The sequence below is a fragment of the Ochlerotatus camptorhynchus genome, unplaced genomic scaffold (assembly GCF_037179485.1).
Source record: "Ochlerotatus camptorhynchus isolate MF236.1 unplaced genomic scaffold, CSIRO-AGI_Acam_v1.1 ptg000788l, whole genome shotgun sequence".
Lineage (NCBI taxonomy): Eukaryota > Metazoa > Arthropoda > Insecta > Diptera > Culicidae > Ochlerotatus > Ochlerotatus camptorhynchus.
In genome coordinates this window covers 722454-734069 of record NW_027041253.1, presented here as the reverse complement: position 1 = coordinate 734069, position 11616 = coordinate 722454, and the positions used below count along the sequence as shown (strand labels likewise).

General features: G+C 37.9%; 1 protein-coding gene across 1 annotated transcript; it reads left to right on the top strand.

The window, feature by feature from the left end:
* The first annotated feature begins 9924 nt into the window (after nt 1–9924).
* On the top strand, nt 9925–11381 carry LOC135715044 (large ribosomal subunit protein eL15). Its single transcript, XM_065238454.1, has 3 exons — nt 9925–9947; nt 10382–10716; nt 10926–11381. Exons 2-3 carry the CDS (start codon nt 10408–10410, stop codon nt 11229–11231), a joined length of 615 nt encoding a protein of 204 aa, XP_065094526.1. The 5' UTR covers nt 9925–9947; nt 10382–10407; the 3' UTR covers nt 11232–11381.
* Nucleotides 11382–11616: the final 235 nt, after the last annotated feature.

Genomic DNA, 11616 nt, shown 5'->3' with positions numbered 1-11616 from the left:
TTGCTCTTTTTTATCACTGCACTAAGATATGAACATCACAGTTTAATATCGAGTAAGGATAATTATTATGTAAACACACACGTCTTCTAACTACGCGACAGTTTTTCGTTCTCCGAGAAGGATGCGAGAATACGAAAAATATTTTTTTTCCGTTCGCAGTGCGATCGAAAAAGAAAACTTGGCTACGGATGGCTCTTTGCTGAAAAACACTTTTGATTTTTATGGCAGCGTTTTGACAGGTATGTGCGACGGGAAAATGCCCAGGGCTGTCGGACGAGTATTGGTATAAAATTTAGTTGTTGGTATTGTTGGTATAAAATGTATGTACTATAAAAATACTTCATATAAAAAAAATCGATTACGAGGGGTGCACTCTGAAATGTATTACAAACACTTAGTAATGATAACTAATGACCAAAAATTTAAATATTTAAAAATTTACGTCATGCAGTGAAACTTTTCCTAGCTTTCGCCACCTACATTTCGATGTGAGAACTACTACACAGAGGATAGTTTCCAGTTGCGTGAGAGAACGTGTTTGCAGTTATTAATTCGAAATGGATCGGTGATATTTTCATGGAAAATTATGCATAACAAATTTGCACTCGCAGGGAGAGGTTGCCTTCTGCGCAGGTGCAGTTTTCGGAAAATGGTTAATATGTGCAAATTACACTAAGATGAAAGTGTAAATTAAGTGAATTTACTTAGGAAAGATTGTATCATTCTGGTGATAATGGAGACATTATTGTATGGGACGCCAATATTCAATAATTTACCTTTTTTTCTGCATCATCTGAAAGAACATTGATTTCTGAGCACCACGATATTTATTTCGATCCCATTGACATTCATCTTAATTTGAAAATCAAGATTTAAATTTTTAAATGTTGACAGTCAATATATTCGTTGACAGCTTGCTCCCATACAAAGTCCCATAGAGGGACGCTAAGATGGTGAATTTTCCTCATGTAATCGCACTTATTTAAAATAGTTACAGTGCACCAAAATTGATAAAAAAAAATTTGTTTATGAATATGCATTTACCCTCGCATTTACCTCAATAGGCTCTTTCCACAAAGATGAATACTAAGATGAAACTGTCGGAAGAAAACCTTTATATGTTAGTGTCCTCTTTCATGGTCCCTTTCATCCAATGAATACCCCACGCATTCAAGGTAATTTTGTGGCTTTGCTGCCCCCTCGGTAGATATGAAATTTTGCGCTTATTTTTGTCAAAACAATCACACCAAAATCAGAGATGTCCCATTTTTTAATTACTCGATTAAAAACTAATCGATTATTTTTTGTTCGCTGTGCTGCCATTTTTCCACCAATGAGAGTGCAGCACATGTTTGAAACGATCGGTGATGATCATCTGGAGATGTTAATGCTTATATCGGCTTGATATAACCGATTACAAAAATTTTACTTTTCGGTTCGTTAATCGATTAACCAATTACTCGAATGAAAATCGGCCATCACTAGATGAATGTGAAACTTCATTTCAAATATAAGGACCATACATAAATAATGATACATTTTGAAAGGGGCCGGGGCTAATCACAAATTACGTCCCCACGGTAACTGAAATAAACACGAGTGTTCACCGATTGCTAAATCTATTCGTTGACAGCTCGCTCCTATACAAAGTCCCACCAAGGGGTGGTGAAGTGGTGATTTTTGCTAATGTAATCGAACTTATTTAAAATAGTTCCAGCAACAATCAATACGAAACTAACGATTTTAAATTGGGTTCTTTAATTTTGAAACATGTATCGTTGTTTATACACCATCTGAAAGAGCTTCGTTTTCTGAGCACAGCGATATTTTTTTCGACCCACACACTTTCATCTCGATTTTTAAATCAAAATTTAAAGCAACATAATAACTTCACTGTTTGACACTAAACTAACAAACTGACAGCTCGTTCCCATACAAAGTGACACCGAAGGGCGCTAATAAGGTGATTTTTGTAAATGTAATCGTACTTATTTAAAATAGTTCCAGTGTACCTAAATTGATGAAATTTTGGGTTTGGGTTCCATTTTTAATGCAGATTACGAATATGCATTTACCTCAATACCCTTGAAGAACCCAATTGGCTCACTACTTGACTAGCCTATTGGTCCCAAACAAACGATTAACGTACCCCATCCTAGTCGAAATTCTAGTCCTTCACAATGTTTGTTTTGTTTCGCTATGAAAGTTTGACAGATAAAATGAGGGGTTAGTGGATTTTCCTATGTTTCGAGGAGTGAATCGATTAGCTTGGGACCGAAGATAGTACCAGAGCTGAACCAAAAAGTTGAGCACGTTATTTCGGGACCTTCTAGTCTTAGAGTTAACTCTATGGTTCCAGTCTCGGTTCCAGTGCACCAAAATTGATGAAATTGTAGGAATGTAAAACGTCATTTGAAATATAAGGACCGTACATAAATGATGATACAATTTTAAAGGGGCCAGGGCTAATCACAAATTATGTCCCCATGGTAACTGAAATAAACACGAGTGTTCACCGGTTGCTTTCCATGCACCATCAATGCAGAGTGCGCTAGCCAATTTTTAAAGAAAATGTCATCCAATCCATTTGTTTACATCATAATGACGATTTTCAAAACTCAAAAAAAATGTACATTTTATTGCACAACTTGCAAATCTCCATCGGGAGTGGTCGTATTTTTCGATGATCTACAGATCTGAACTGATTTCCAGCTGAAATAACCACACATTAAAAATCCGGAAGATCATAACCGCTGGGACAATTTTATAAATCTTAATTTTTCTCATCAAAAATATATGGAAGCACCAGCCAGATGACTGCAAACCCACTATTAATCGCCAGAGGCTGAAATGATCACTTGGTTTCTTTTGAATTCGCCTATACCTTTAAGCAACCCAATTATTTTATTCATTCTATGCGCACGAGTATTGATGGTCCCAAAGTGAGGATAACATTTTTTTTTTGGCTGAAACCAAAGCGAGGATAACAAATTTCGCACTTGAAAATGGGAAAATGGGAAAATCATGTGAAATTTTACATGGAAATTCGCCAATAAAAATGTGTGGAATTCTATTAGTGTATGAGGCTATACGCTGACCGCGCTGACATCACGGATGAATGCGATGAACTCTCGTTCATCGAATTGACAGCCAGCAATGATTTGTTTACCTTTGCCTGTCAGTCGATTCAAGTTGGTTCAAGTTTTAAAATCAAAATACTAAACGATGTGTTGTCCAATGACGTCCGACGATGTTCTTTCTAAAAACCTTCCTCTCAAAAACATGCAAGGCTGCGAGACAACCACCACGACTCGCCACGACTAATGTTTAAGAAAAATTTCCCGTTGACAATTGACAAATCCAAGTTTCAATCGACCACCGTGACGCTGCGATCGTAGCGGTGATAAGTCCGAAATAATGTGTCAAACTAAATACATTTTTGAAATTTCATCCAAAAAACTATTATTTTCTATTTATTCTAGCGAGTTTCTGTGGAAGTCAAAACATGATCCGAGCAAAAAAGTAGTATTCGTAATAATGGTACATAATGCTGAATTTTATCGTGCTTTGTTTCGAAAATATCTTCCAAATAAACAAACATCATCCAAATCACCCCATTCGCCAACCGACTAAATCTATTGCCACTTGTAATTAATTTTAGTTGGTGTATTAATCAGCAGATTAAATCGTTTTTCGTTTGATGATACACCGAGCAATCGACCTATTTAATAGTTTTTCGTCGATGGATTTAGTCGGCCGACTTCGTCTTCTGTTTAATCGGCAGATGATTTCAAACCTTAACATGTTTTCTGTAATTTATAAGTCTTATAGTAGCTTTTTATTTAGGGACAATGCATTACAAAATAGTTTTATGCATTTTGTACAAGATTAATTCATTCTAAATAGAAATTTGCATGAAATTACATTGAAATTAATCAATTTTGAAAAAATCTATGAAATTATCAAGGGCTGTCACAAACTTATCACCGTCGGTTAGTGCTTATTCCTGCCACCTGGCGCGCAGGAGTTTAAGTTGGATTTCTCAATAAGCAACCATATTATTTCTTCTACGGATATTTTAGAATGCTAGAGCTTCTACCACCGACAAACTGACATGAAACTTAAACTTAACTCTTGATCGAGAATCCATAACGGCCGATTCAAATGTACAGCGATCCCATCTGTCAAACCCATACAAATGTTTTATCTAGATAAAAATAAATTGTCCGAAATAGATTAGACATGAACCAACTCATAAATTTTGTACGCATGTTCGTGGCTAGGATAAATATGTTCCGCGAACACGGTGGCAGATGTCAGTTTTGTACTTTGATCAGAAATTTCTTTGTTATTTGTATGATCATTCATGTCGGTTTGTCGGTGCTTCTACTGCAGATCCAGCAACCCATTTCGGACTGCCAGGTAATTCATGTCCATTCCGAGGTCACTTCCAAGGGGTGAGCGAGGAGGTGAGACAGCTTTACTCTGAGCTGCTTTTTACAGCGACTAACTCGCGAGTATCTCAATATACCTCAAAATTCAATCGACGTTTCGATTTTTTTTTCTCCTCTATTTACTCCGTTAACTTCCTTTGAGAATATGCATATTAGACGTCAGTTTTGTTGGCAAACAGAGAAAAATTGTTCTGTGCTTTTTGTTCGTATTCCTCTGGAAATTATCGTAAACAAATGTTTAAGCTTGCAACATCAGAAATGAAATACTTGGCTAAGCCATTCACAACTAATCATATCAAGGAGGGTAATTTCAAAATGTCAGCAATGCAAATGATAAGTTTTGTCCATTTTTTTTCCTTTAATAATCCGTGATAAAATTCCTGAACGCGACCCCGAATGGCTATTTTTGGCACACTATTGAACCTAATTAATTTTATTTTACCAATTTTACTTCCCAAATACAACAGAGAGTTGCATTATTGAAAAATATAACAAAAAATATATTCTTTCTGAAACCTTTTATTTTATTGAAATCACATTTTAAAACAAAACTATGAAATTTTACGGGAAAATATTCATGTCATTTCGAATTTTTTATCATTCTATTATGAGAGCACATGACAGTTATTTCAAATGTCTACTCTTTTATTTGGAAAGTAATTATTTGTTTGTATAAAATAAGCAGATTTTCACATTAAACACGAAATGCTTTTGATTTGACATTTAAAAAGTTTGGACGAAAGTAGCTACTTTTAAAATAAAATCATGGCCAACCTCTTGATGTGAATGTTATTGAACATTTGCAGTGAAAGCTTTGAACTCTCTACCAAAAAGAACTAACGCGTGCGCTTATTTTAACCCGAGTTTTAACCATCGTTTTTTCTTAAATCTGCAAATGTTTTCTGTCCATCTCCAAAAGTTGGATGTGTCGGTCAAGATGGATACCAGCGCCCAGAGCAACGTGTTGCCCATGAGGATTCTTCAGGATATTTCCGTAGAAATCGAACCATCGTAAAATCTTGGGACATACAACGGCCAGAAAATTCCGGTCGTAGGTGAAATTTCTACACAATGCCTCATCAAAGGTAAGTCCAGTCCAATTGGGTTGTTTAACTTCGAAAAATACACCAATTTTCATACATTACCTGATAAACCTTTGCTTTCTGAGCACAACGACATTTTTATCGATCCCGTAGACATTCATCTCGATTTTTAAAAGAAGATTTAAATGTTTGATCGTTAACACTAAATCCATAGAGGTAACTCTAAGACCACTGGGTCCCGAAGAAAATCATTATTATTTTTGGCTCACTCAGTACCAGAACAACGGTCCCAAGCAGTCCCAAGCTATTTCACTCACCCCTGCATATTCTGCATGAATCCACACACCCCTGATGTTATCTGTCAAACTTTCATAGCGAATCAAAACAAACATAGTGTAGTAATAGAATTTCAACTAGAATAGGGTACGTTAATCGTTTGCTTGGGACCAATAGGCTACTAAAGTGGTGAGCCAATTTAAAATCGTTAGTTTCGTATTGATTGTTGCTAAATCCAAAGATGAATACTAAGATGAAACCAAAGATGAATACTAAGATGTAACCAAAGATGAATACAAAGATGAAACTGTCGGAAGAAAAACTTTCTATTTTAGTGTCCTCTTTCACGGTCCCTTTCATCCAATGAATACCCCCCGTATTCAAGGTAATTTTGTGTTTTTGCTGCCCCCTCGGTAGAGATGGAATTTTGCGCTCTTTTTTTTATCAAAACAAACACACCAAAATCAAAGATGTCCCATTTTTCAATTACTCGATTAACAACTAATCGATTTTTTTGTTCGCTGTGCTGCCATTTTTCCACCAATGAGAGTTTGGAACGATCGGTGATGATCCTCTGGAGATGTTAATGCTTATTATATCGGCATGATATAACCGATTACTAATATTTTATTTTTCGGTTCGTTAATCGATTGATCAATTATTCGAATGAAAATCGGCCATCACTAGATGAATGTGAAACTTTATTTCAAATATAAGGACCATACATAAATAATGATACATTTTGAAAGGGGCCGGGGCTAATCACAAATTACGTCCCCACGGTAACTGAAATAAACACGAGTGTTCACCGATTGCTAAATCTATTCGTTGACAGCTCGCTCCTATACAAAGTCCCACCAAGGGGTGGTGAAGTGGTGATTTTTGCTAATGTAATCGTACTTATTTAAAATAGTTCCAGCAACAATCAATACGAAACTAACGATTTTAAATTGGGTTCTTTAATTTTGAAACATGTATCGTTGTTTATACATCATCTGAAAGAGCTTCGTTTTCTGAGCACAGCGATATTTTTTTCGAACCCACACACTTTCATCTCGATTTTTAAATCAAGATTTAAAGCAACATAATAACTTCACTGTTTGACACTAAACTAACAAACTGACAGCTCGTTCCCATACAAAGTGACACCGAAGGGCGCTAATAAGGTGATTTTTGTAAATGTAATCGTACTTATTTAAAATAGTTCCAGTGTACCTAAATTGATGAAATTTTGGGTTTGGGTTCCATTTTTAATGCAGATTACGAATATGCATTTACCTCAATACCCTTGAAGAACCCAATTGGCTCACTACTTGACTAGCCTATTGGTCCCAAACAAACGATTAACGTACCCCATCCTAGTCGAAATTCTAGTCCTTCACAATGTTTGTTTTGTTTCGCTATGAAAGTTTGACAGATAAAATGAGGGGTTAGTGGATTTTCCTATGTTTCGAGGAGTGAATCGATTAGCTTGGGACCGAAGATAGTACCAGAGCTGAACCAAAAAGTTGAGCACGTTATTTCGGGACCTTCTAGTCTTAGAGTTAACTCTATGGTTCCAGTCTCGGTTCCAGTGCACCAAAATTGATGAAATTTTGGATTTCGGTTCCATTTTTAATGCAGATAACGAATATGTATTTACCTCAATACCGCTAAACAACCCAATTACTTTTAAAGTTGTGAAGGAAGACGTCACTCTAGTGCTAGACTGCAAAACTTGCATTGTCTTTCAACTGATAGTCATGATTAACGGGATTTACACTATTGAAATAAACAAAAGTGATCTGTACGAAGGCCTGGGATGTTTGCGAAATTACGTTTATGATATCGATCTCGTTGGTAATCTAGCATGGGAAATCCACCCATCGAGAGCATGAAAGATTAGGATTGATTGCAAAGATACATGAACCAACCTCCGTTGTTAATGCCATGGTTATTGTTCAAAAGAAGAGAAATTGCAGATCTGCATAGATTCATCGCAGGTTAATCAGAATCTCTTAAGAAGTACATCACCCACTTACAACGATTGAGGAAATCGATGCACGCCTTAAGCATTCTAGTCGGTTCACAATCTTGCATTGTAAAAAAGTTGTCTGGCAGATAAAAATGACTGACCGTACATCGAAATTCTTCACCTTTGGAACGCCGTGGGGCCGTTATTTTTGTAAGTGACTACCATTTGACCTGGCATTGGCTCTCGAGATATTCCAAAGCATTAAGCTAGAGGTAATTGGAGGTATCAACACCGACAAACCGACATGAATGACCTTACAAATTACCATGACATTTCTGATCAAAGCACAAAACTGACATCTGCACACAAAAAACAAAAATTGTTGTAATAAAAATAATGCAATTTCAATTTAAAAGTTTCCCTAAATTTGTAGTTTTAACTACAAAAAACTCAAATTGAAAATTATTTCTTTTGGTTTAACAATATTTCTTTCACTTTCGACTCGTAATTTTAAAAGCTCATTTTTTAAAATAAAAGTTGTACAACTGTCAAAAATACCTCTTCATAATGAAGTTGTTGGCAGCCTTGGCAGCACAACCTATTTTTACCGCCAAATTTTACTTTACGTCATAAGCAACCACAAGAAGGAGGCGAGAAATCCTTGGAAACATTATGATTTTCCGCTGCAGCAGGGAATGTTAGGTGAGTTGAAATTTGATAAGGTTTATTATGAATTTGTTTTATTTGTTTTATCTTAGCACCAGGTCCGATTGTTCACGGAATTAGCACAGCTGATACGCAAACTCCTGATGAAAGGAGTCAAGGCTGAGCAGATTGTTGACACCTTGGACAAGCAAATTGGAACGGATACACTTCTGACTGCAAACAGGTGGAAGTAGCGTTAAAATTCGAACTTTTTTTCGCCATTGAATGACCATGGGAAGCGTGAGGAGTCCACCCGCAACACGATCAAAGTTGATCCATAATCTACTGGAAATAGTTTAAAAAGTTCCTGGGATCATACGGGCCAGCGAGCGGGTGAGACACTGTACAATGCGATGTGAAGTTTTTCCCCACTCGGAAGAAGGAAATTCAACATCATATATTTAATATTGATTGTTTAAAATATCAATAAACATATTTTTGTACATTTATTTCAAATAATAAAAACTTTTAAGTGAATATTTATAAGATTTTGGAATGAAAACGGACGTAATAATGATGAAAGTATTTGTTTTTAAATTTAAAAGGACATATATGTTATCCTAACTATACCAAAGTTTCAGGCCAAAAGTTTATTTTGAAACAAAAATAATCTGCTTTTCATTTGACAGAAGTACAATTCAATTTGAAAGTTTTAACTTTTAAAAGCAGTGGCCGGGCAACTTTTGATTTGACAGTTGGCCTATTTTTGTTTTGAAAGCGAACCGGTTTCTACCAAAAAGAACCAATGCATACTTTTAATTCTATCAATGTATTTTTTAATTTGAGCAACGATTTTTCTTTGTGTGTGCGAACCAGCGCCTGATTGGTCGGGCGAACGTATAGAAACGCGAGAATTTTTACAACAGGGAATCTATTTCCTTGATTTTCTTGTATTTTGACAGTCGACTGCGTCGCCCATAATGAAATACCCTAATAAACAAATACAATAAACAAACTGTATCCCGAATGGGTAAACTATCCCACAAATGGTTTGGAAGATACTCCGAACACGTCACAGACAAAAAAAAGCCAGTTGTCTCCTCTTCCTCTTAGGTTGAAATCAACACCTTTTGTGCGCCCCTCGCTTTGTTTCGAGCCCTTGTTCCCGGTACCAACTTTACGAAAAAACCATTATGTCAAAAGCACACAGCAGAATCCATCTCCCGAGTGGACGAGTTGATTTCTTTCAACTCGCGAGAACTTCCTCTTTCTTTTTGTCACCGAATCGTTCCGAAGGTAGGTTGTATTTAGCAGCGTTCAGTAAAATTTACATTTAATGTTAATTTCAAGTCCTAAAACATTAAAAGTGCTGCGGTTTAGGTTTCAATTTCTATTTTAAGTAATCGCAAAGTGAGTTGACTTTAAAATTACTGCAGTAATTAGTGATTAGGCTTGAAATTTCCCGAAAACTGAAAACCGCGTGTTCGGCGCCTTCGTGGCAGCCATCTTCATCTCAAATCGGCTGTAAACTAATTTTGTCTTTTTTTTTTTTTTGTATAATTTCAGGATAGTCAGGTATGTACTCTTTTCTAAAAAAAATCGGGCTGCGGAACCAATAGCACCCTCTGGGGGCCGACCGGAATACGAGATTACGGATCTTTTGGCTTTCTCTCATTGTTTACCTAATGATGATCATAGCATGGCCATGCACCCCTCCGAAGTGCTCTGGAATGACACGGAAAATAACATGCTTCTGAAGCAAACACATGAGAGAACCATTTTCGGACAAATTTGATGTCTGTGTTTCCTTTCTAGGTGAATTGAGACTAATCTCCGGTTCCGTTACAGCTCTTTTATATAGGGAAGAAATGGTTTCGTCTCGGCCCGCTTCAATACTGCCAGTTACCCCGGGGGATGGCGGGGCATTGTGTCCCCGCCTCCCGGGAGGCAGTGAGATAGCCCGATGATGTGACTTCTGATCATCAACAAATACTTGATTTCGTTACTAGGGTCTATCCTCACTCATTAGCTCAAGATGGGAGCCTATCGTTACGTGCAGGAATTGTACCGTAAGAAGCAGAGCGATGTCATGCGCTATCTGCTGCGTGTCCGCGTCTGGCAGTACCGCCAGCTGACTAAGTTCCACCGTGCCCCAAGGCCATCCCGCCCGGACAAGGCTCGTCGCCTGGGCTACAAGGCCAAGCCGGGTTTCTCGATCTTCCGCATCCGTGTGCGCCGTGGTGGCCGCAAGCGCCCAGTCGCCAAGGGTTGCACCTACGGTAAGCCCAAGAGCCATGGTGTCAACCAGCTGAAGCCGTACCGTTGTCTGCAATCCGTCGCTGAGGTAAGTTTTCTTGGGAGATTATGGATGTTACGAGGGTCATTATTCCCCCCTATCATGATGACGTTTATTCACAACTTCACACTGAGTTCTACGATGAAGGCTTTTTCTTCCTTGGATGTCTGACATTTCGATTTCATCAATAGCGAGAGTGTATTCGATCATTGGTAGATTAACTAACATTTTTTTTGTTTTCCTCTTATTCCAAATAGGAACGTGTTGGCCGTCGTGTGGGAGGTCTCCGTGTGTTGAACTCCTACTGGATTGCCCAGGATGCCGCCTACAAGTACTTCGAGGTCATCATGGTCGACATCGCCCACAATGCCATCCGTCGTGATGCTAAGATCAACTGGATCACCCGGGCCGTGCACAAGCACCGTGAACTGCGTGGTCTTACCTCGGCCGGCAAGAGCAGCCGTGGACTGGGCAAGGGCTACCGCTACGCTCAGACCATCGGAGGATCCCGGCGGGCGTGCTGGCGTCGTCGCAACCGTCTGCACATGCGCCGTTACCGTTAAGCCGGTGCTGGTGGTGGCGATTGTTAAGGCCGTTGCTGCTGCAGCGGCGGCGGCTTAGCGGATGCTGCTATTGTTTTCTGCTGTATTTTCATCTGGATAATAACATTGTGCAAATGGATACTGTTTGTATAAGGGAATAAATCAATGTACGAAAAGCTTAAAATCCAATATGTTATCACTTCGATTCGAAAATCTGAAATTACTGCAAACTTGCTGTCCTTTGTGTAAGTTCGGTAACCTATTTCTCCAGAAAAATCCGGGCCACATTCTCCATGACAGACCATCTCTTCAAGATTCTGGATCGTATTTCAATTTAGAGGTTTCGTGCATAGGACAATTTTGAATTATCCGGATCTAACATTTTATTAAAATCCAAGGCATAAAA